The sequence below is a fragment of the Hemiscyllium ocellatum genome, chromosome 7, assembly GCF_020745735.1.
Source record: "Hemiscyllium ocellatum isolate sHemOce1 chromosome 7, sHemOce1.pat.X.cur, whole genome shotgun sequence".
In the NCBI taxonomy this organism is placed as follows: domain Eukaryota; kingdom Metazoa; phylum Chordata; class Chondrichthyes; order Orectolobiformes; family Hemiscylliidae; genus Hemiscyllium; species Hemiscyllium ocellatum.
In genome coordinates, this window is record NC_083407.1 from 16,628,339 (window position 1) to 16,654,029 (window position 25,691).

A 25,691-nucleotide genomic window follows, 5' to 3' on the forward strand; every position below is an offset into this window, starting at 1 on the left:
ATACGGGCTTTGAAGGCAGTTAGGTAAGATTCATTATCTTGATTCTGGGCATGGACAGATTATCTTATGAGCTGAAAATGTGTTGCTAGAAAAGCGCAGCAGGTCAGGCAGCATCCAAGGAGCAGGAGAATCGACGTTTCGGGCATAAGCCCATCTTCAGGAATAAGAAAAGTTTGTCCAGCAGGCTAAGATAAAAGGTAGGGAGGAGGGACTTGGGGAGGGGCGTTAGAAATGCGATAGGTGGAAGGAGGTCAAGGTGAGTGTGATAGGCCGGAGTGGGGTGGGGGCGGAGAGGTCAGGAAGAAGAATGCAGGTTAGGAAGGCGGTGCTGAGTTTGAGGGATTTGACTGAGACAAGGTGGGGGGAGGGGAAATGAGGAAACTAGAGAAATCTGAGTTCATCCCTTGTGGTTGGAGGGTTCCTAGGCGGAGGATGAGGCGCTCTTCCTCCAGCCGTCGTGTTGCTAGGATCTGACGATGGAGGAGTCCAAGGACCTGCATGTCCTTGGTGGAGTGGGAGGGGGAGTTGAAGTGTTGAGCCACGGGGTGGTTGGGTTGGTTGGTCCGAGTGTCCCAGAGGTGTTCTCTGGAACGTTCCGCAAACAGGCGGCCTGTCTCTCCAATATAGAGGAGGCCACATCGGGTGCAGCGGATACAGTAAATGATGTGTGTGGAGGTGCAGGTGAATTTGCGGCGGATATGGAAGGATCCCTTGGGGCCTTGGAGGGAAGTAAGGGGGGAGGTGTGAGCGCAAGTTTTGCATTTCTCATGGTTGCAGGAGAAGGTGCCGGGAGTGGAGGTTGGGTTGGTGGGGGGTGTGGACCTGACGAGGGAGTCACGGAGGGAGTGGTCTTTTCGGAACGCTGATAGGGGAGGGGAGGGGAGGAAAATATATCTCTGATGGTGGGGTCCTCACTGATACACAGGGGATTGTTGGGGGTTTGACAGGATAGATGCTGAAACGATGCTTCCCATTGTGGGATAGTCATGAACCACAGTATATTAACTCAAGAGTTAATTTGGCCAGGGATTTCTTTTCTCAAAAAATCGTGAATCTGTGGAATTCTTTATGGCAGAGGGCTGTTATGGTTGGATTGTTAAGTGCATTCGAGGCTGAGTGCGACAGATTTTTAATCATTAGGAGAATCAAGAAATGTGGGAAAAAGGCAGGAAAGTGGATTTGAGGATTATCAGAGCAGCCATGATCTAATTAATTGGTGGAGCAGGTTAGACAGACTGAATTACCTACTTCACCTCCTAGATCATATTATCTTACCTATCTGACTGCAAAACAACTCAGACTCCTTGTCAATCAAGTATCAAGAAATAAGCGGGTCATTTTCTGAGAGGCAGCCAGTGACCAGTGATGTACTGCTCCCAGGTATTCATAATATTTACTAATAATTTTGATGAGGGGACTAAAGGTAATTTTCCAAGTTTGCAGTTGATACAAAGCTGGGAGGGAGGATGAGCTGGGAGAAAGATACAGAGATATTTCTGTGATTTGGACAAGTTGAGTGAGTGGGCATACGCATGAGAGGTGCTGTATAATGTGGATATATGTTAGGCTATTTTGGAAGCAAAAATAGGAAGGTGAATTATTATTGGAAGGGTGATAGATCGGGAAAGGCAGATGTGCAACAAGACCTGGGTGTCCTTGTACACCACTCACTGAAGGTAAGTGTGCAAGTGCAACAGGTGGTGAAGAAATCAAACGGTATGCTGGCCTTCATAGTGAGAGGATCAAGTACAAGAGCAAGGATATCTTGCTGTCATTGTATCGGAACTTAAGGAGACAAAACCTAGAGTACTGTGCACAGCTTTGGTCTTCTTACCTGAGGAAGAATGTTCTGACTACCAAGAGAGTGCAGCAAAAGTTTACCAGACTGAGTTGTGGAATGGCAGGGCTGATGTATTGATTAGAGCTATTTTAATGGAGTTGAGAAGTATGAGAGGGGATCTCATTGAAGCCAACAAAATTCTAAACAAGACTTGACAGACTACATTGAGGAAGGATGTTCCCAAGGACTGGGCAATCCAGAACCAGGAATCACAGTCTAAAGATACGGGATAGGCCATTTAGGATTGACATGAGGAGACTGGTGAGCCTGTGGAATTCTCTCTCATAGAAAGTGGTTGAGACTAAAGCACTAAATGGTTCAAGAAGGGGATAGATAAGGTTCTTTGGGGTAAAGGGATCTAAGAGTATGGGACATAAGTTGAAACAGTGCACTTGAGGTGGATGGTCCTCATCTCCATCTTATGACATGGGGATGGGGAGAGGGAGAGAGGTCTCTATTGGGTCTTGGGGAGGGGGGGTAGGTGAGGAGGAGCTTGTCACATTCTGTGTGTTGAAAGTGTGGGGATTTTGGTTCCTGACTGGTGATGAGGGTTGTTGAGTCAATATCTGGGTGGGTGTGAAGGCTCTGTGGACCAGAAATTGGGGGCTATATCGATAACTGAAAATGTGTTGCTGGTTAAAGCACAGCAGGCTATATCGATAAACTGGGTGACCTATTTAGTAGCTACTGAGAAATAAGAATAGGTTTTTAATGGTGCAATGTCTCCCAAGTAATCACTTACTGAAATGCAATGGGACCCTCTGAAGTATCTGTTTTAAACGGATCCTTTTAGAGGACTCAAGGTGGAGAGGAATTACTCAATGAAATCTATCCCACACAATTCCCTCAGTGTCTGCTTTCGTCGGGTCCCCGGGGCAAGTCCCATCAATCATCTGGTCATTGGAAAATCCGGACCCTTGCTTGTAAGCTTGGCCACTTGTTCTAGTCCATACCAGAAAGGGAGTCAGCCTTTCAGCATCCACTCTGTGAAATCCTCTCAGAAGCTTTTAAGTTTTGTGAAAATTACCTCATTCATCTTAGCTCCAAAGGACACAAGTCCAATCGTTTCATGTAAATCAACGCCTTCCTCTCAGGAATCAACTGTGTACATGTTCTCTGTGCTGTCTCTAATGCAGCTATATCCTTCCTTAAATAGAGAAACCAAGACTGTACACAGCTCTTACTGCAGATCGTGACTTTAAAGCAAAAATGAGGCTGACAGCCCACTGCAGGAATGAAAGACTGGCTCAGTTTTTAAAAACTATTCATTGACAGGATGTGGGCATAGCTGGCCAGTATTTATAGTCCTCCCTAATTGCCCAGAAGGCAGTTAAAAGTGAATTAGAATGCTGCAGGTCTGAAGTCACATGTGGGCTAGACCAGGTCAGATTAGCTGTTTCGTTGTTGTGGTTCTGTTCGCTGAGCTGGGAGTTTGTGAAGTGCTTCTGTGGAGGCTCCCAAGCACTGAGGATGTCACCTAGACAGGGGACAAAATGTTTGCAACACAAACTCACAGCTCGGCGAACAGAACCACAACAACGAGCACCCGAGCTACAAATCTTCTCCCAAACTTTGAATTAGCTGCTTCCTTCCTAAAAGGACATTAGTGAATCGAATGGGTTTTTCCCCAGAAATCGACAATGGATTCACAGTCAGCTTAAGTTATCTTAATTCCAGATTTTTATTTAATTCAAATTCCACCATCTGCTGTGGTGGGATTTGAACCTGGGTCCCCAGGACATTATCTATGTCTCCTGGATTAGTAGTCTAGCGATAAAACTACCAAACTATCAGCTCCCCTTGAAGAGGTCAGAGGTCTCATCTTTTGAATGAGACCTCAAGTTGAGGACCTGTTACCTGAAGAAGAGAGAAGGAGTTCTCACTGATACGCTTAAGCAATAACATATATCCCAACCATCATCACTGCAGCAAATTACCTGGTCATCAACATGATCTTGTTTTGGATAAATCAACAGCCATGTTTCTTCCACCATGACATCAACTTGAACTTAGAAGTTTTCTTTAGCTATGAAATTCTTTCAGGGTTTAGATTAGAGTGGTACTGGGAAAGCACAGCAGGTCAGGCAGCATCCGAGGAGCAAGAAAATCAACATTTCAGGCAGAAGCCCTGATTCCTGATGAAGGGCTTTTGCCCGAAACATCGATTTTCCTGCTCCTCAGATGCTGCCTAACCTGCTGTGCTTTTCCAGCACCACACTCAGCTAAACCCCCACGAAATTTTTTTTGGACATCCTAAAGTCTGAAAGACACCGTGCAGATACAAACCTCTCTGTCTCGACTTGTTTCACTTTAAAAAGGTTCAGGATTTAAATTGGAAAATGTTTTCAAATTAGCTTTCGATCTGCTATTCCCAGCATGAAATCTTAGAGGTATTGAGACTGTCTCCAGGAGTCTTTAAGAGAGATGTTGTGTGCTATCTTCGAAATGCATCAACCTAAGGGCAGCTCTCATTTTTCCCTTTTGCATCAAGAATTATCCAAAACAATTTTACATTGATGCAGAAGCAGCCATGTGTTAAAATGGCAAAACTGAAAGAATGACTGTTGAAGAGTTTGAAAGTCAAAAGAAAACCGTATGTGTCAGCAACAAACCAAAGGTAAATATGCACATATACAGTCTTCAGCAAGTGCATTCTGTGACAAAATATGTGATTGTGGAATAACAGTCAGGGGAAACAAAGTAATGCATTTATCGAATAAACCTGCCTTACAGGAATGAGAAAATATGATCACTTTAAAATAGACTGGGAGGAGATGAAACACAAGTTCTTCACAAGGATACCTGAGCTAAAAGGGTCAAGCAAAGTTTCTTTTATTTTTAAATCTTCCATGTGTGTCATGGGCAGTTTAGAAAAAACAGGAAGCAAATTCAACCAGTGGTGTCGGAGTGTTGGCAATTCTGCTTTGTACACCCCATAGAGTCAAAGAAGCATGGAAGCAGACCTTTCAGACCAACTCATCCATGCTGACCAGATATCCTAAATTAATTTACTCCCATTTTCCAACATTTGTCCCATATCCATCTAAACCCTTCCTATTCATATCTCCATCCAGATGCCTTTTAAGTGTTGCAATTGTACCAGCCTCCACCACTTCCCCGGCAGCTCATTCCATACACACATCAGCCTCTACGAGGTTCCTTTTAAATCTTTTCCCTCTCTCCTTGAACCTATGTCCTCACTGCCCCACCCTAGGAAAAAAATATCTTGGCGATTCACCCTGTCCATGGCCCACTGAGCCAGGAATTGTAGCAATGCAGAGATGTTGGTGTCAACTTCGGCCTCTTTGCAAGAAACACCAAGTATATGGTTGATCCCTTTCCAGCGTGGGCAAAGTAAAAACATAGGAGAGTGGACATGGCCCCCGACTGAAACACAATTCATAGTTACAAGTTTAGTAATGGCATTGCCAAATGTCTGAGAGAATTAGAAGGAATAAGCTCAAATAAAATGTACTTTGCAAAGAGGACTGGATATCGGAGGGCCAGTCAGCCATTTAACTTCCAGATTAAAAATTTATGCTGTCTGATTGAGCTGTTTTAGTTCCCTTGTGGCTTTCTAATGCCTTTTCAATACATGATTGAGACAATTTTATCATACCATCCAATGCCACTGCATCTCCTTTCAGTTTGAAAAAAATTGTTCGCAGCCTATTAAATCCATTAACTGTGCTTGCTTGTCTTATTATGTAAGAAGTCTTCCTATCTTTTGGAGAATCGCAGGTCAGAAAAGCAAGTAATTTGGGCCTTCAAACCTGCACGTCATCTTACTCTATTTGATTTAGTTCCATTCCTGCTTACTCTGCATTTCCTTTGACAGTTCTTTTCTACAGTCCATTGAAACTAATTCCTCACAAAAGGTATTTGTGAATTCTGCTCAGCCACAGCTCAGGGCAGAGATGAAAAGCTGGAGAGGAGAAGCCTTTCCATTGGGTGACAATCCTACATTTGTGTTCTCTCCTGATCATTTAGCATCAATTGAGGACATCGATTGTGACTCAGTTAGCACTGTTCCTGCCTCTAATGGCAAACACTCTACTTTCTTCAGGTCTCAGATGAATGTCTCAGGACAAAGCCTGAAACTCCAGAGCGGCAGTTCTGCATTGTAGGAAGTGCTGCTTTTTGGATGAAATGTTAAACTGAGTCCTAGTCAATGTAAAAGCTGACATTGTGGTGTTTTAAAAAGAGGATTTGAATTATCCTCCACAGGGTACCTGGTCGTGATCACACTGTTGTCTGAGGAAGCTGGCTGGCAATAACTGACATGACTTCAGTGATTTCACTTCAAAAGCTCTTCAGTGACTGCAAAGCACTTTAAGAGATTTGGTGGCTACAAAAAGCACAACACAAATATCATTGTCCTTTTTGCATTCGCCCTTCCTAGTCTAGAAGAATAGGGTGCAGGCAAAATTCTTAAGGGATTTGATGGAGCAGATGCAGAAAGTTTGGTTCCCCTCTTGTGGGTGTCTATAATCAAAGGGCATAATCTCAAAATAAGGTGCCGCACACTTCAGACAGAAATGAGGAGGAAAGTGAATCACTGGAATTATTTACCACAGATGGCTGTGAAGGCTGGGTGAAAGCTGGCTTAGTCAGCTACTTAATCAGTAAGCGAATCCAGAATTCTGGGGAAAAGACAGGGGAATGGAGCTGAGGATTATCAAATCAGTCATGACCTCATTGAATGGTGGAGCAGACTTGATGGGCTGAATGGCCTGCTTCTGTTCCTCTGTCTTATGGTCTTCTAGTCCTAAACATCTACCTTAGTCTGCCTCTCAGGCCCAAGAAATGTCAGTGTCTTGGGTTTCTCTTTGCATCATTAACCCTTTATCATTGATAATACGACAATGATTCTGGAACAATGCAGAAAACTCCAACAGCAAATTAGCAAAGAAATATAAAATTTTGAATTTTGATATTACCTTTCATTACAATGGAATGCCCCAAAGTGCTTTTCAACCCAATGAATTCATTCCAAAGTGATTTTTCTTATTTGTTTGTGGTAACTGGGTGTTGCTGGCTGGACCAGTAGTTATTATTCATCCCTAGTTGCCCTTGAGAAGGTGGTGATGAGCTGCCCTCTTGAACTGCTGCAGTCCACCTGCTGTAGGTAGACTCACAATTCCCCCACGGTGGGAATTTCAGGATTCTGACCCAACAAGATCATGATGTTCAGAGGCTTGGAGGGGTCTTGCAGTAGTGGTGTTCCCATATATCTGCTGCTCTTATCATTCTAGATGAAGGTAGTCATGGTTTTGGAAGATGTTGTCAAAAGATTCAGGATATAAGCTTGCTTGCTGAGCTCAGCAAACAAATTTACATCCAAAACCTCAAACTGAGCTACAAATCTTCTCAAAACTTGTTAACACCTATGGCTATTGTCTAAAGATCTTTGGCATATTTCTGCAGAACTTATAGGCAGTACAAACTGCTGCTACTGAGTATCAGTGGAAAGACTGGATGCTTGTGGAAGTGGTACTAATCAGCTGGGCTGCTTTGTCCTGGATAGTGTCAAGCTTGTTGAGTTTTGTTGGAGCTGTACCCATCCAGGCAAGTGAGGAGTATTACATCACAGTCCTGGTATGTGCCTTGTAGATGATGGATAGACTTTGGGGAGTCAGGAGGTGAGTTACTCACAACAGTATTCCTAACCTCCCGCAGTCACTGTGTTTATGTAATGAGTCCAGTTGAGTTTTCGGTCAATGGTAACTGTAAGGATGTTGATAGTGGGGGATTCAGTGATGCTAACACAACTGAAAGTCAAGGGATGGTAGTTTGATTGTTTCAGATTGGTGATGGTCATTGCCTGGTATTTGTGTAGCGTGAATGTCACTTGCCATTTGTCAGCCCAAGCCTGGATATTATCAAGATGCTGTTATATTTGAACATGAATTACTTCAGTAACTGAGGAGGTGCAAATGTTGCTGAACATTATGCAATCATCATTGAACATCCCCACTTCTGACCTTATGATGGAGGGAAGGTCATTAATGAAGCAGCTGAAGATGGTTGGACTTAGGACGCTAACAGAGGAGCTTCTGCAGAGATGTCCTGAAGCTGAGATGACTGACCTTCAACAATCACAAGCATCTTTCTATGTGCCAAGTATGGCTTGAGCCAGCAGAGGGTTTGCCCCTGATATCCATTGATTCCATTTTTGCTGGAGCTCCTATTGTCAGGGCATGTAGCCTTTGCAGTATCCAATGCCTCCAAACATTTCTTGATATCACACGGTGTGAATTGAATTGACTGAAGGCTGGAATCTGTGATGCTGGGCAGCATTGGAGGATTATCCTCTCAGCACTTCTGGCTGAAGATTCTTGTGAATGCTTCAGCCTTATCTTTTGCATTGATGTGTTGGGGTCTTCCCTCACTGAGGATGGGGATATTTCTGGAGACTCCTCCTCCAGTGAGTTGTTTAATCATTCACCACCATTCATGACCGGATGTGGCAGGACTGCAGAGCTTAGATCTGGTCTGTTAGTTGTGGCAACTTAGCTCTGTCTACCACTTGCTGCTTATGTTGCTTAGCATGCAAGTCGTCCTGTTTGGTAGCTTCACCAGGTTGAAACCTTATTTTCAGATATGTCTGGTACTGTTCCTGGTATGCCCTCATGCACTCTCCATTGAACCATGGTTGATCCACTGGCTTGATGGTAATAGTTGACTGGGGGACACATCAGGCCATGACGTTACAGGTTGTGCTGGAGTACAATTCTGTTGCTATTGATGGTCTGCAGCATGCCATGGATGCACAGTCTTGAATTGCTAGATCTGTTCAAAGTTCACCCCATGTAGTATGGTGATATAGACACACAGCAGGATGGATGTTATTCTCAATGTGAAGGCAGGACTTTATCTCCACAAGGACTGTGCAGGGGTTGCTCTTACTGATAATGTCATGGACAAATGCATCTGTAGCTGACAGATTGGTAGGGATGAGGTTGAGGACAGCAGATTTCCTTCCCTGAAGAATATTAGTGAGCCAAATTAGGTTTTTCCAAAATTCACAATGGTTTCATGGTCATCAGTAGATTCCTAATTCCACCCATTGTTTATTGAATTCAATTTCCACAATGTGCTGTGGTGAGAATCGAACCCAGTTTCCCAGAACATTGATTTGGAGATGCTGGTGTTGGACTGGGGTGTACAAAGTTAAAAATCACACAACACCAGGTTATAGTCCAACAGGTTTAATTGGGAGCACATTAGCTTTCGGAGCAACGCTCCTTCATCAGGTGATTGTGATGATTATCCTCACCTGATGAATTATCCTCACCACAATCACCTGATGAAGGAGCGTCGCTCCGAAAGCTAGTGTGCTTCCAATTAAACCTGTTGGACTATAACCTAGTGTTGTGTGATTTTTAACCCCAGAACATTAGCTGAGTTTCTGGATCCATAGTCTTGTGGTAATACCACTGGTTCATCAGCTCCCCTGAGTAAAGTCATAATTGTACTGTAACGCTCACATCACGTTTACTCTCTTTATTTTTGGAATGTCAAATAAAAAAGGAGGTTACTGCTTTAAACCAAGGAAGCAGTAAAGTATTGGATTAGATTAGATTCCCTACAGTGTGGAAACAGGCCCTTCAGCCCAACCAGTCCACACCGACCCTCCGAAAAGTAACCCACCCAGATCCATTTCCCACTGACTAATGCACCTAGCACTATGGGCAATTTAGCATGATGTATACAATTTGAAAATGGAGATATTAGAACATGTTGTGAGTTTATCTACAATATTGCCAATTTAAGCAGTGAATTTCAGACAGATTGGCACGTCTGTGTTTTCAGGGCAGCTTTCCCTAGAGTCAGGCCTTTTGATTGGTTTTTCAATCAGTACCAATTATGAGCTCAGCAGGACTCAACACAGTAACAGCCACTTGATTGATTAGGGAAGTTACCAGCATCTTTGGTATGTGTCACTAAACAGAAACTATCCATGTCCATCTCTCTCCCTCTCACTCTTTCGCTGCGGCCCTTTTGTTGTTTGGAGACATAAAAGAAAATTCTGTGTGGCCATCAATGCTATCTCTCTCTGCAAATACTGTGGGGAAAGTAATGTTGGGTAGCACAGTGACTCATTGGTTAGCACTGCTGCCTCATAGCGTCAGAGACCCATGATTGATTCTACCTTTGGGCGACTGTCTGTGTGGAGTTTGCACATTTTCCTTATGTCTGCGTGGTTTTCCTCCAGGTGCTCCAGTTTCATCCCACAGTCCAAAGATGTGCAGGTTACAGTGGGTTAGCCATGAAAAATGCAGAGTTACAGGGATAGGGTGGGGGTGTGTGTCTGGGAGGGATGCTCTTCAAAGGGTCATGTGGACTCAATGGACCAAATGGTCTGCTTTCACACTGTAGGGATTTGATGAATGGAGGAGTAAACCAACTTTATTAACGCTGAATGAGTGAATTTTCAACCAGTGAATAAGATTTAAAACTGGTATATCCACAAGTTGTGCCATTAGCCAAGAAAGGAGTTGAAAGAAAGGTTCAAGAAGATAAATCTCATTGACATCTGTCATGTGGACTAATGCCTGAATATTGCTCTCCTGATCACTTTTCTCTTGTACACATTGATAATCCTTGTGACATGTCTTGGCTCTTTGTGCGTCTGTCAGAATTTTAAAACGGGGTAGAGTTTAAGTAAGACAGCCATAAGTCAGCATTGAAGTTTCTTTGTTGCCATTGTTAAGGAACAGCCTGGTTAGAATAAATAATCATGTCCCTATTCATGAGAGAAAACAAAACAGTATGCATATTCTTTCAATGTTAATTAGACAATTCAGTGATTTCAGTGTTCTCATTTGTCACAAATTATTATATTTGTGCTTGATTTCCAGACCACAACACCTCTGAGTTGTAACCATATTATAATCTTCTTTAACATTCTTTATCCCATTGTGCTTTATGCCACTTGGAACAAATCAATGAATCCTTGAATTTTTAAGGGTTTGTTTACTTGTGTAACGATTTGTAATGATCTGTGTGTTGCACACCAAGGGCAATCTCTTCCTTGAAGTGATTGAAGTTGCAACTATTGACCCTTGTCTTGTTTCTAAAACATATCACAGCTATCCCTCATTTTTTACTTTTTGTATGTTCCCAAAAGAAAATATGTAAAATGAAAATCATTTTAGAACATAGAACATTACAGCGCAGACCTTGATGTTGCACCAAACTGTGGAACCAATCTGAAGCCTATCTAACCCACATTATTTCATTTTCATCCATATGCCTATCCAATGACCATTTAAATGCCCTTAAGGTTGGCGAGTTGGCTACTGTTACATGTGTTCCACGCACCTACTAGTCTCTGAGTAAAGAAATTACCTGACATCTGCCCTGTATCTATTACTCCTCAATTTAAAGCTATGTCCCCTCATGCTAGCCATCACCATCTGAGGAAAAAGGCTCTCACTGTCCACCCTATGTAACCTTCTGATTATCTTATATGTTTCAATTAAGTCACCTCTCAACCTTCTTCTCTTGAACAAAAACAGCCTCAAGTCCCTCAGCCTTTCCTTATAAGACCCTCCCTCCATACCAGGCAATATCCAAGTAAATCTCCTCTGCACCCTTTCCAAAGCTTCCACATGCTTCCGATAATGCAGTGACCAGAAGTACACGCAGCAGCCGCACCAGAGTTTTGTACAGCTGCAGCATGACTCGGTGGCTCCGAAAATCAATCCCTCTACCAAGAAAAGCCTTCTTAACGACCCTATCAACCTGGGTAGCAACTTTCAGGGATCTATGTACATGGACACTGAGATCTCTCTGCTCATCTACACGATCAAGAATCTTACCATTAGCTCAGTACTGTTTACTTCTGTTGCTCCTTCCAAAGTGAATCACCTCAATTTTTTCTGCATTAAACTCCATTTGGTCCCTCTCAACCCAGCTCTGCAGCTTAACTATCTCCCTTTGTGACTTGCAACATCCTTCACCACTATCCACAATTCCACCGACCTTAGTGTCATCCGCAAATTTACTAACCCATCCGTCTACAACCTCATCCAGGTTGTTTATAAAAATGACAAACAGCGGTGGCCCCAAAACAGATCCTTGCGGTACACCACTAGTAATCGAACTACAGGATGAATATTTCCCAGCAATAACCACCCTGTCTTCTTTCAGCTAGCCAATATCTGATAGGTCACCCTCAATCCAATGCCTCTATATTTTGTGCAATAGCCTACCATGGGGAACCTTATCAAACACCTTACTGAAATCCTTATACACCACATCAACCATTTTACCCTCATCTACTTGTTTGGTCACCTTCTCAAAGAACTCAATAAGGTTTGTGAGGCATGACCTATCCTTCACAAAACCATGTTGACTATCCCTAATCAACTTATTCCTCTCTGAATGATTACAAATCCTATCTCTGATCATCTTTTCCAACACTTTGCCCACAATCGAAGTAAAGCTCACTGGTCCATAACTGACCAGGGTTGCCTCTACTCCCTTTCTAGAACAAGGGGAAAACATTTGCTAACCCTCAGTCTTCTGGCACTATTCCTGTAGACAATGACGATATGAAGATCAAAGCCAGATCTGGTCATTGCATTATTGAAAGCAATGGGAAACAATCTCCTCCCTGGTTTCCTAGGATAAATCCCATCCAGCCCAGGGGACTTATCTATTTTCACACTTCCCAGAATTGCTAACACCTCCTCCTTGTGAACCACAATTCTGTCGCGTCTCGTAGCCTGTATCTCAGTATTCTCCTCGCCAATATTTTCTTTTTCCAGTGTGAATACTGACAAAGCCATTGCACCATTTTCTCATAAGTAAACATTTAACATGAGTGTTCTATGTTCTATGTCCCTGACCTATCTTAACTGATCCAAAAGTCTTATTTTTCCTTATTTCTTACTTAGTATTCTTTTGAATCACTTCTCCCACTTTCCAATTCTAGCAATCTGTTCAGCAACTCCTCTTACTTCGTTCTATTCATCATGTCCCTCACCTGAAATTCCTCGCATATTCTGTCCCCTCCTTGGCACTCCCCCTCATAATGCAATAAGAAATAGGAATAGAGTGGGCTGTTCATCCCCTGCCACCTGCTCCATCATTCAGTAAGATCAGGGCTCATCCAACACTCCTCATATCCACTTTCCTATTCTTGTCCCATAACCTTTGATTTCCTTATTGATCAAAAATCCATCTGTCTTAACTTTACACAAGAACGCCCACAAAATTCTTCCTCATCTCAATCTTCCGGACAGCAAGGTGGAAGCAGCAGAAAGGGGGTTGACATGAGAATTGTTGGATATTGTATGTCACAGAGTGGTTGCAGATCAACCAGAGTAGATGTCATAGAGTCATAGAGCTCTCCAGCACGAAAACAGAGCCTTCAGTGCAACTCATCCATGCTGACCAGATATCCTGAATTAATCTAGTCCTATTTGCCAGCACTTGGCCCATATCCCTCTAAACTCTTCCTATTCATGTACCCATCCAGATGTCTTTTAAATGTTATAATTATACCCGCCTCCACCACCCTCTGCGTGAAAATGTTGCCCCTTAGGTCTCTTTTAAATTTTTCCCCTCTCACCATAAACCTTAAATCTACTTGTCAAGTCCCCCACCCCAGGGAAAAGATCTTGTCTATTAATCCCATCCATGCTCCTCATGATTTTTATAAACCTCTATAAGGTCACTCTTCAGCCTCCGAAGCTCTAGGGAAAACAGCCCCGGCCTATTCAGCCTGTCTCTATAGTTCAGATCCTCCAACCCTGGCATCCTTGTAAATCTTTTCTGAACACTTTCAAGGTTCACAACATACTTCCAATAAGTGGGAGACTAGAATTGCATGCAATATTCCAAATGTGGCCTAACTACAGTCGCAACAAGACCTCGTCAATCACATACTCAATACTCTGACCAATAATGATGTGTGAGGATGGTCTGAGAAACATTGGTGTGATACCATGACAGCAGATTTCCTGGTGGATACTGTGTTAAGGTGTTGCATTAGCTGTTGATATAGCCATATGCCCCATCATTTACTATGTCATTATCTTTGTTAGGAGTCTCTTACATAGAAGATAGAAAATACCCCACAATCACCTGGTAAAGGAGCAATTCTCCGAAAGCTAGTGCTTCCAAATAAATCTGTTAGACTATAACCTGGTGTTGTGTGAATTTTAACTTTGTACATCCTAATCCAACACTGGCACCTCCAAATCATGAAACATACAAATGCTTGAGCTGAAACTGTAATACAAATCAAGGCTCAGGGCTATATTCTCATTCACAGTATCAATATAAACATATATAGCAGATGGAACACCATTTCGTTGTAAAATGTGAACTTGGAAACACTTTTGGATATAAATTTCACATACTTCCTCATTCCAAATCATGGGTTTCACATGGCTCAAGCCAACTCTGGTATGGACTACAACACCAGCCCAACACCATGGAAATTCAGGAAGGTCTCCAGTTCTGCATTGGAGCTGGTGTTGTAGGGAAAGCAGTGTGTAGACACTTGACCTGCCCTTTATAAAACAGGCTCAGTGCAATTTATTGGAATGGCAATGTCTAGTCCATTTCTTCCTGTGGCTGGGGAGTGTAGAAGTGGGGACCTTCTTCTAGGCTAAGGGATCGATCATTTCAGAGAGAGGTGAGGAGAAATTTCTTCACTCAGAGGCTTTCGATTCTCTCTGGCAGAGCGTTGCTGCTGTTCACTCATTCAGTAAATTCAAGGTTGAGATCGATAGGTCTTTGGACTCCAGAGAAATCAAGGCATATGGTGATCTGACAGGAGAGTAATTGGGGTTGAAAGATCAGCCCTGATCTTATTGAATGGTGAATTAGACCCGAGAGGCTACATGGACATCTCCCACAGTCTTTTCTAGCTATTTTGTTCTAACAGTGTGACATATTCAGCTGAACCCAAATAAAATAATGGACCAAATTGCATGTTAAAATTTCTCAACACACTCTGGACACACATGATTAGATTACTTACTTAGAGTGTGGAAACAGGCCCTTCGGCCCAACAAGTCCACACCGACCCGCCGAAGCGCAACCCACCCATACCCCTACATATACCCCTTACCTAACACTACGGACAATTTAGCATGGCCAATTCACCTGACCCGCACATCTTTGGACTGTGGGAGGAAACTGGAGCACCCGGAGGAAACCCATGCAGACACGGGGAGAACGTGCAAACTCCACACAGTCAGTCACCTGAGGCGGGAATTGAACCCAGGTCCCTGGCGCTGTGAGGCAGCAGTGCTAACCACTGTGCCACCGTGCCGCCCTTAAATGCTCAAAACTCTCAGGAATACCGGTTTTTGAAGGGCCCCCACTACTTTTTAAATCTTTCACTGACTATCCATCGTGTCCAGGGATGTGTTGACGAGATGGATTAGCCCTGGGATTTGAAGGGTTATAGGGATAGGGTATGGGATGCATCTGAGTGGGCTGCTTTTCAGAGGATCGGTAGAGACTCAATGGGCTGAATGCCCTGCTTCAACACAATAAGGATTTTATAAATTTATAACCTGGGTTCCTGATCCATTCTTTGAAGTTGCCAGGACTTTTGTTCCTCTAAAAAGCCCTGTCAGCAGCAGAGACTTGTCAAAAGTGCTCACTACTTCCTGCTTATCTGCTGAAGGGGTTAAATCACCTTGTGGGATAGTCTGGTTCCCCCTGCAGCCATTCTTTGACTTTCTCATGGCCATTCAAACAACAGGGAAATAACAAATTGACTTAAAATGGAGCAATCCATCAACTGTCATAGTTATCAAATATCTCAGCACCTAATTCAATCACTGTGCCCACAGACCAGCTGCACATTAATGAGCAACAGGACTAATACCTGAATAACACATATTCAAGTTTATAAAGGAGTGTGATTCATGTAGAAGCCCATATGCCACAACAGTAATACTTCAATGACTTTCATTAGCTTACTTTCTCCTGAAGTGGTAATGTGACACATAGAAACCGAGAGTGACAGACAGTAATAAAGAAATAAGGTAAATATTCCTTCAGCATTACAGATTTAAGGGAGTGGCTTCCACGTAGCATTCGCTTTGTTCACATGGGTGCCTAATACCAAGGAGTTTTGATCAGACTGTACAAATGTACCATGAATCCTAGTAGTCATGGAAACATTTTTTTTCCCCTTGTAAAGCTGAGCACATTACTAGCTCAAAATGGGCACTCTGGATATATTAGCATGCACTTCGAAAACGTTGCACTAAGCAAGCTGCAGGCTTCATACTAAAATGAGCAGAACATAAAGCTATGTAGTGAAAAAGCACTGAAAGCCCATTCCATAATTCCATCATTTCTTACCTTAACTATTGCAAGCAACAAAGACCATTTGCCCAGTGTGTCAATGTAAGATTGATAGAATCACCACTGGCAATATTTTCTCTTAACCATATGCTTTATAAATAACCAAATGTTTTTAATAGGTAGGTTTTCTCACAAGACAATTGTAAGCTTTGACATGCCTCACTCACAAAATGTCAGCTGCTGTGACAGGGAACAAAAATGCACCAGGGAATGGAATGTTTGTATTGTGGACTTCTCCTGGTTTGTGTGCTATTAATGTAGGCAGTCAATTGAGAGAGAAAGTGAAAGGGGTAATCAGTCAAAGCACTGATGACAGATTAATAGACATTTTTTTCTGCAAAACAGTGAGCTCCTACCTACAAACAGCTGGCTGTTGAGCTGTAAATGGATGTGTCCGTCGACTGGAGCCTCCTGAGCCACTCGTGGTAGGTGATCTACTCGGAGTGATGCTGCTTTGATATTCCGCTCTGCCTCGACGTAATGCCACTGATTGTCATTCAACGGTGACGGTGAGTCCACTGCAACTGCAAAAGGGCCGTTCCCCACATCGAGTGAGAAGAGAACTTCCACTGGTGCTGCAAAAATCCACAGGGAACACAACAACATGAGCATCATTCAGCTGGATGGCAATATTTTCCAATATCTCGGCATGGAACATAAGTTCTATTCAACTGGAAATTGTCTTTCTCATCGTGCAAGGCTTATTTTCACAAGGTAAAGTGAAAGGACATCGACTTTTTTCGTTTCCATTACCTCCCAAACTTATTCTAAAAGTGGCTATTTTCCCTGGAGTGTCACAGGCTGAGGGGTGACCTTCTAGAAGTTTATAAAATTATGAATTGGGTGAATAGTCAAGGTCTTTTCCACAAGATAATGGATTCAAAACTAGAGGTCCTGGGTTTAAGATGAGAGGGGGAAGGTTTAAAAGGGACCTAAGGGGCAACCTTTTCATGCAGAGTGTGCTGCGTGTATGGAATGAGTTGCTGGAGGAAGTGGTGGTGGCTAGTACAAATGCAACATTTAAGAGGCATTTGGATGGGTATATGAATAGGAAGGGCTTAGAGGGACATAGGACATGTGTTGGCAAATGGGTCTAGATTAATTTGGTATATCTAGTCAGCATGGATGAGTTGGGCAGAAGGGTTTGTTTTCATGTTGTACATCTCTATGACTCTATTACTAATTATGCTCTTGAAAGGATTTTTCCGTTATCGATTTAACCTGACCAAGATACGGGTTCTGTAAGTTTTGAGCACCACTTTCTCATTCACTCGAGTAATCATTCATTATTACTTGAATTTATTCTTGAGATATGAGCATTGCTGGCAAGGTCGATACAAATCGCTCATACAGACTGTGAGCTTGTGTGGGATGGAGCCACATGAATGCCAGATGAAGGAATGATAACCTATCAGAACAGGCATTAAGTGTTAGTCTTTGTCTTCTACAGAACCCAAAAGTCTCAATTTCACGTTCCATATTCTCGTGCTCCCAGGTGAGCCACTGTGGTACCGTGATACTGTCCTACCCTTTGAGCCAGCAGACCCTGGATTCTAGTCCCCCATGTTCCACAGGACACCTCTGAACAGGGTGCTGAGAAAATATCTATTCTTGTGTTTCCTTCTCCTAAGCCATTCCTAAATGTTAACATGAGACTGTATTTCAATGGGATAATCTGACTCTGCACAGGGGCAGATAACCAAAGAACAACATTCACGAGAGCCTGGGGTGTGAGTCTTTCAACTCTGCTGCTGAAATTGCTAACCTCTGTGAGGAACAGGAGGGCACACACTTTTATAAGATTGCCCATGTAGGTTGTGGACAGCCATTGTTGAGATGAACGTCAGTAACTTGGAAATTGTTTTATGTGAGTTTAAAATGTGAAACTCTTGACAAAACAAAGCCATTTCATTTTGGTAACACTCACATTCCCTGACTCTCCATCTACCGAAGCTAACTTAAAGATGAGGCAGATTCTATTTTTGTTAATATAACCTGTTCAGAATTATGCCTCTGGAACTGGTTGGACTTGAATCTGGACCTCCTGGTCCAGGGTAGGTGCACTATCACTGCGCTATGAGAATGCTATTCCTTTTTTATTTAACCTAGATTTCTAATCAACCTGTTCAGAGATATTATTAAACACCTCTGGAGCCGGTGGGACTTGAACGCAGGCCTCCTGGGTTGGGGTAGGGACACTGAGCCCATGGGACAGATTTTAAAATTATTAAGAGGTGGGAGTCAGAGCCATGAATGTCACATCATGCCTGAAGGTGGCGTGATTCTCTTGGTTTCACCTCCATCCTGTAATTCCCTACCGTCACCATGATATCCCTGCCCTGGGGCCACTAATAGATCAACAGACACATCCCCTAGGCTTCTGCCTCAGTGAAAATCAGAGTGACCACCCCCAATTCCTGCCATCCATGCCAAAATCCATCTACAATCACTACACTTCACTCATGAACTCAGTGCTGCATTAATGTTTGTGTGGAAAGAAACCTCTCTGTCCTGAATCTTACATTTAATCACATCTGCCTGTTGATTCTTGACTTGTCAATCACTTGAAAGAGTCTGTTTCCAATCCTCCTGTCTGGTCCCTTCATAACTTCACCTCTTTGAAATCATCCCTCTTGGCTTCAAATAACTATCATTGGTGGAGTTAACTGGCATGTTCAATGCCAATTCTAAAACCATATGCTTCACTTTCATATTGTAGCTTTGAAATATTAAGAGAATCCAAAACTCTAAGTGGAAATGTAAGTGGTCTGTCACACATGACCGTTTTACTCATCACAACAAAGACACTGACAACGATAAGGGGTATTCATTCACTGAAGATTAGTTACAGAAGCAGAAAGGGAGAGGATGGATGAAATGTTCCTAATTATGGGAATGGAATGCTCGTGAAGCCTAGTCAATCACAGAATTTTAGAGTTATTTTGGGTGTCAGATGTGGCTCACAGTGGGTGGATATCTCACCTCTGAGGCTGTCAGGTTGTAAGACTTGAGCACAAATATTAAGGCTGACATTCCAGTGCAGAACTAAGGGAGTTCCACACTGCTAGACGTGTCATCTTTCAAATGAAATATTAAAATGAAGCTCCTTTCAAGTAGACATAAAATATCCTCTGGCACTATTTCAAAGAAGAGCAAGGAGATTCTCCTCAATATGCTCTCATCAATCAATTTTTTTTAAAAGCAGACAGGGGGATCAATAACACATGACTCTTTGTGAGAGCTTGCTGCACACTGATTGGCTGCCCTGTTTGGTGTTTCACAACAGTGACTGAACACAGGAACAGGAGTAGGTCATTCAGCCCATCAGATCTGCTGTTCACTGCCAACATGGTCAACTGAACACATCTATGTCATTGGCCCAACTCATCCCCATATCCCTGAACTTCAAGTTTTTCATCAGCTTTAATGCACATTGAGACATGGTTGCAAAAGGTGCTAAATAGTTGCAAGGCATTTTCATTATTAGGTATGCACTTGCCAAAACAATGAGATGGCAGGTTAAGACAGAAGGAAAATGTGAATCTCGCAGTTCATTCTGATATGGAGCTAGCACTGACACGGCACTTTCAGTCCAATGGTCTTCCCTCTGTGCTAAAATGTCCTTTACTTCGGTGCTGTTGAAGTTTGTCTGGAGATCCGTGTCCCTCAAAATGGTTGTCTGATTTGCAGGCTGTAAGAATGTAGTCTCAACATTTTGAGCTTCATTTGTAGAAGTGATGAACGATATCTGCATTATTGCAGAAATAATATAGCTTACATTTAAAACAAGTTCTAAAAATAAAATCACAAGGTTAAAAAGTGGAATTGGATGGATTGACTGACCGTGGCTGGCATTCATTTCAGCTGATGGAGGTCACTTACCAAATGTATTGCCTACCTCTGTGACCTAATGGTTTTAAAAATCTCTTTAAAAACTCTTGTGATGATTATGTTTCACTTGTAGTCTCTGACAGCACCAGTTGTAAAAAGGTTTACATGGACCATAAAGAAACCACTAGGAACCATGGAATTTGCAACTGCAGGGCTTTATCTTAAGGCATCTTTATACTGGCAATTTGGCTGTTGAAATAGATATTACTGTATTATCAATACCAACTATAAAACGTTGACTGGTTGTATTTTTTTTTAGCCAGACTTATTAATGGTCTCAATCGTCTAAAAGTAACAATAAGGTTTAATCAAACTTATTTTAAAATTAGGAGAATGGGCCATGCTAAGTGGCCCACAGTTTTCAGGGATGTGTAGGTTAAGTGCATTAGTCAGGGGTAAATATAGGAATATCAGTTTGAAATAATAAGATGCATTTACTTTTCTAAGAGAAAATGATGCCTGATTGCTCCAATGCTCAGTATCTGCCATCTAAGATTGCTGACATCTTTTCATCCGACACATTTACTAGAATGATACCAGGATTGAAGGATTTTAGATACAAGGAAAGATTAGAGGAATTAGGCTTATTCTCAGTGAAAATTAAGAGGTGACCTTACAGAAGTGTTTGAAATTATGAACAATTTTAACTGGGTAAAGAAAGATATTCTGTTTCCACCAGTTGGTATGTCAGTAACCTTGGGGGTAGGGGTGGGGCTTCATTACTTCAAGATTATTAGCAAGAGAGCTAGGAGTGAAATGAGGATAAACTTCTTTATTGAGAGTTGTTTGGAGTTGGAACCCGCTGCCTGGGGGAGTGGTGGAGGCAGATTCTGTAGGACAGAAAACAGAACCAGAGGTATGTTTAAAAGTGATGAAGCTACAGGGCTAGGTTGAGAGGGCTGGATAATGGGACAAGCTGGGTCACTCTTGCAGGAGCCTGTACACACAGGATGGGTCAAAAGGCCTTCTTCCATACTGTAAAATGCTATCATTCTGTGAGGGGGGGGCACTGTCTGCCCTTTTTATACTCCAATCCATGCATATCGAGACGAAGTACTGAGGCCTCAGAACAATGGTGGAATCGCACCCTCACAGCTTAAATTGAGACACGTCTGCAACACCAGATACAACACCGATCTATCACTGATTCAAGGGTGTAATGCGCAGGGGTGGGCACGGCTCGGTCACACAGAGAGCAATGAGATTGATCTCTAGTGTCCGATCAAAAATAGCTGGATCTTCAAGAAGGATACCTCAGAAGAATGGTGCAGAGATATTGAAGGTACTTGCAAGGGAGATTAAATGTCAATGCATTCAAAGGTTAAGCTGGCCCAGGATCAGGATACATTTATGACAGACAGCAGGAAATATGTCTTTATATAGTTGATAAACCATTGGAGCGCTAGGACGGAAAGGATAAATTCAGCCAGGATAACAGGCACATTTATGAGACTGATGGAATGAGTGATGGATAAAGCCAAATGAACTGAAGTGTCTTCATCTCAGACTATTCAAATGTGAAGTAAACTTGTAATGGAAAAAGAGCGGAGTCCTTCCAATTCATCTCTCTGAATCCTTCATCAGCTCAGGCTGATCGATCTGTGCCCGATTCACTGCATCACACAGTCCACCAACTTTGTATTTTGGACACATCAATGCGATCTTGCTCAGTGTCACTCAACACGAGAAAGACTTTATTACCTTTTGTGATTTGACTTAATTAATTGGATTTTGCTGACTACTGACACAGCAGCAGAGTTTCCAGGCAATTACCCCCATGTGAAGCCCTTGCCAACAGATCTCTCTCAAATTACACTCCTGTCAGGAGGTACTTACAGTTCAGTTCGATCCTTATGAAGTCCTTAATGCCAAGGTTCTCCAGGAAAACGCCTGATGCCACAGTTGTTTTGAAGAAAAATGAAATGTCTGCGCTTAGCTCCCCGCGGAATGTTGGAAAATGGAGATAGGAGGACTTGGTGTTAAAAGATGCTGCATTCCAGTAATTATCTGTATGGGCACATAAATGTACACAGTTGTTTCAAACTGAAGTTGAACAAATAATTGCATTTCTTTTTAAGTCTGGAGACTATCTAAAGATGTGCAATGTGACATATCAGCTGAGGCTAGAGACAGACACTAAAAAGGGTATGCACTTCTACACATTTAGATGGAATCACTCGTGTCAGTGTCAGTTCCATTCCTTAGCAATTTTACTTAGTGAACACTTGCTGATGTGTTCGGAGGTAATGGATTCAAGGCTTATGAGTAGAAAGCAGTCTCAGTTATGTAGCAGTGCAAGGCATGAGCAATTTCCCGAAAGCGAAATCAAAAACCCTTCTTTCTTTAAGCTATGCGCCAATGTTTGTGTTATATTTTTCTGTCTGCTCATTCTATTGGGAGGTATATTATAGTGAAGGAAAGCTTAAAGGATTCTTTTTAAAATGAATCTTTGTTCATACACATTATCAAATTATGATCAAAAACTACATTGTTAATAAGGAAATATTATTAAAACTTTTGAGATTGTTCACAGAGGGTAATGAATAGCTGGTGTTGATTCAAAGATAATTATGTAATTTAGCGCTTGGTTAATTGAAAACCAGCATAAGAGACATTTTGGAATGACTGCAGACTACTTGAGAGGTAGGGATGGTTTGATCACTGCAACTTTATCGATTGAAAAATGATAACTGGCTACTAGGAAGAGACAGAAGGGTGAATTGATGGGTGGTTCAGTGGTTAGCACTGCTGCCTCACAGCAACAGGGACCTGGATTCAATTGCCAACTCTGATGACTGTCTGTGTGGAGTTTGCACATTCTCCCTGTGTCTGCATGGGTGTCTTCTGGATGCTTTGGTTTCCTCCCACAGTCCAAAGATGTGCAGATTAGGAGAATGGGCCATGCTAAGTGGCCCACAGTTTTCAGGGATGTGTAGGTTAAGTGCATTAGTCAGGGGTAAATATAGAACAAGAGAGTAGGTGAATGGGTCTGGTTGGGTTACTGTTTGGATGGTCGGTGTGGACTTATTGGGCCAAAGGGCCTGTTTCCACACTGTAGGGATTCTATGACTCTATATAGTTGAACAGCCCAGCCTAGGCTAAAGTGAAGACTGCGAATGCTAGAGATCAGAGTCAAGATTAGAGTGGTGCTGGAAAAGCACAGCAGGTCAGGCAGCATCCGAGGAGCAGGAAAATCGATGTTTCGGGCAGGAGCCCTTCATCAGGTAAGCCCTTCCTGATGAAGGACTCCTGCATGAAATGTCAATTTTCCTGCTCCTTGGATGCTGCCTGACCTGCTGTGCTTTTCCAGCACCACTCTAATCTGAACAGCCCAGCCTGTCCAATCATTTCTCATGAGTCAACCCACTCTTTCCAGGTGGGAGACAGTGAAGTCTGCAGATGCTGGAGCTCAGAGTTGAGAGTGTATTGCTGGAAAAACACAGCAGGTCAGGCAGCATCCGAGGAGCAGGAAAATTGACATTTTGGCCACTCTTTCCAGGTGTTAATCTCATAAACGACCTCTAAACGAGCTCCTTCCTTAAATAAGGAAATCAAAATGGCACACAGTACTTGGGAAGTGGGCTCACCAATATCTTGTATGAGTGAAACACAGCCTCCCTTCATAATAAAAGGTAGCATCACATTAGCCTTCTTAATGTCTGGTTGTACCCGCATATAAACCTTTGTGATTTATGCACTAAAACACCTTGATCCTTCTGGGAATTCTGCAGTCGTGCTCTATGTAATAATACACTTTTTTTTATTCTTCTTGTCAAATTTGACAACATTGCATTTACTTGCCTTATGTATCAATTGTCAGTCTTTTGCCTACTCACTTAATCTATCTACATTAGTCTACATCCTCATATCTTCACAAACTACATTCCAACTGATCTTTGTGCCATCTGTTAATTTAGCCACCAAGCTCAGATTATGAGGAATCCTTCAATTGGTTCATCCCTTGATATTTGATTGATCACAAAGAGTTAACTCTGCATGAAATTTCTCTCCTAAACTTTCACATAACATTAAATTGCTTTATAGCTGATGATATATGTCAATAAGCTCAATGTGTTTTGCATCTATAGTCACTAACCAAGTCAAAGTAATGTGAATGAACAATGTATATTGGAACGTTGGAGTTACTGACAATGTAATGTTTGTGGTAAAAGTGTCAAGTGACATTTTTTTAAAAACAAATTTGCAATTTAATTTCATTATCATCAAGATGAATATCCTTTCAATGTTTTTGCAATCAGAATCTACAGAAGTTCTTCCTCAGTATTTCTTGGCCCTGTGTCAGAGTTAAAGGTTGATACTGCTAGTGTTTGAGTCCTACTTACTGTCTCCATTGCAACGGAGTGGTCCAAGTCTGTAAGCTGCTTCTGAATCTGTCCTGTTGGTGTCTCCAATTACAAGCTGGGTCAAAGGCAAGTGACCTTTGTATGAAAGAAGACCCGTATCATTCACCCTGCCAACAATAAGGGAAAGAAACCAAGAGCTGTGTAAATCTCAGCAACATTAAAAAGTACTCAGTACTTCTTCCAATCAGTAAATGTCACAAAACAAGTGAGAATTTCTTTTTCAGGACCAGGAAAGGTCATTCAATTCAATAAGTCTGCCTCTCTTTGATGGATCAATCTCATTCTAGAGGTTTCCATAATATCGCTTAATTACCATTCTCCATTGGTACAGATTTGTCCATGTAATCGATGGACCTCAAAGCACTTCACAACCAATCAATTTATCTTTTATGTATAGCCAACATTGTTTTGTGCAAAAATATAACTGTCAATACTGCGCACTGTAAGATCTCATCAGGCCTGGATTTTCATTGAAAATTCACCAGTTAGCGTGGAGTTGAGGTTTAAGGCATTTCAGCACCGTTGCAAACCAAATTCTGAATGTGGGAATGTTTCAAACATCAATATGTCCTTCTGAACCTGATGCCAAGCTCTGTTTCCATCAGCATCCTATAATTCCTCATTCCCCATGCCAAGCAATTGACCCTCTGAATCCCAATCGTCCTTCATGACTTCATGTCAAGTATGTCCCCATCACAGAGTCATAGAGATGTACAGCACAGAAACAGACCCTTCGGTCCAACTTATACATGCTGACCAGATATCCTAACTTAATCTAATCCCATTTGCCAGCACTTGGCCCATATCCCACTAAACCCTTTCTATTCATATACCCATCCAGATGCCTTTTTAGCTGTTGTAATTTTACCAGCCTCAACCACTTCCTCTGACAGCTCAATCCATACATGCACCACCCTCTGTGTGAAAAATGTTGTCCCTCAGGTCCCTTTTAAATCTTGTCCCTCTCATCCTAAAACTATGCATCCCTACCCCAGGGAAAAGACCTTGCATCAAGCCCCTCCAACTCAGCATTCACCCCATGTCAAACTATGTCCCTCACCCACCCCTAATGAGTTTCATGCAAAATCATGAACCCGAACTACCTTCAATCCACATATTGCCATGTCATGCTCTCTTTGCCCAATCATCCAATATTCGCTACATAAAAGCAAGAGGATGTGTAAAGAAACATTTTTTTTGAAAGAGAAAGTTGTGCTGCCAATTTACATTTTCTTAAACTATGACTCTTC

The 25,691-nt window shown here is 42.3% G+C and overlaps 1 protein-coding gene across 1 annotated transcript in view; it reads right to left on the reverse strand.

Moving 5' to 3' along the window:
* Positions 1-25,691, reverse strand: part of LOC132817324 (contactin-associated protein-like 5) — a 1,293,865-nt gene that overhangs the window by 223,445 nt on the left and 1,044,729 nt on the right. Inside the window, exons 15-17 of the mRNA XM_060827734.1 lie at positions 24,421-24,548; positions 21,914-22,084; positions 16,543-16,761 (exon numbers count right to left, since the gene is read on the reverse strand). Of these exons, the coding sequence (XP_060683717.1) occupies positions 16,543-16,761; positions 21,914-22,084; positions 24,421-24,548 (518 nt within the window). The remainder of the gene's footprint in view (positions 1-16,542; positions 16,762-21,913; positions 22,085-24,420; positions 24,549-25,691) is intronic.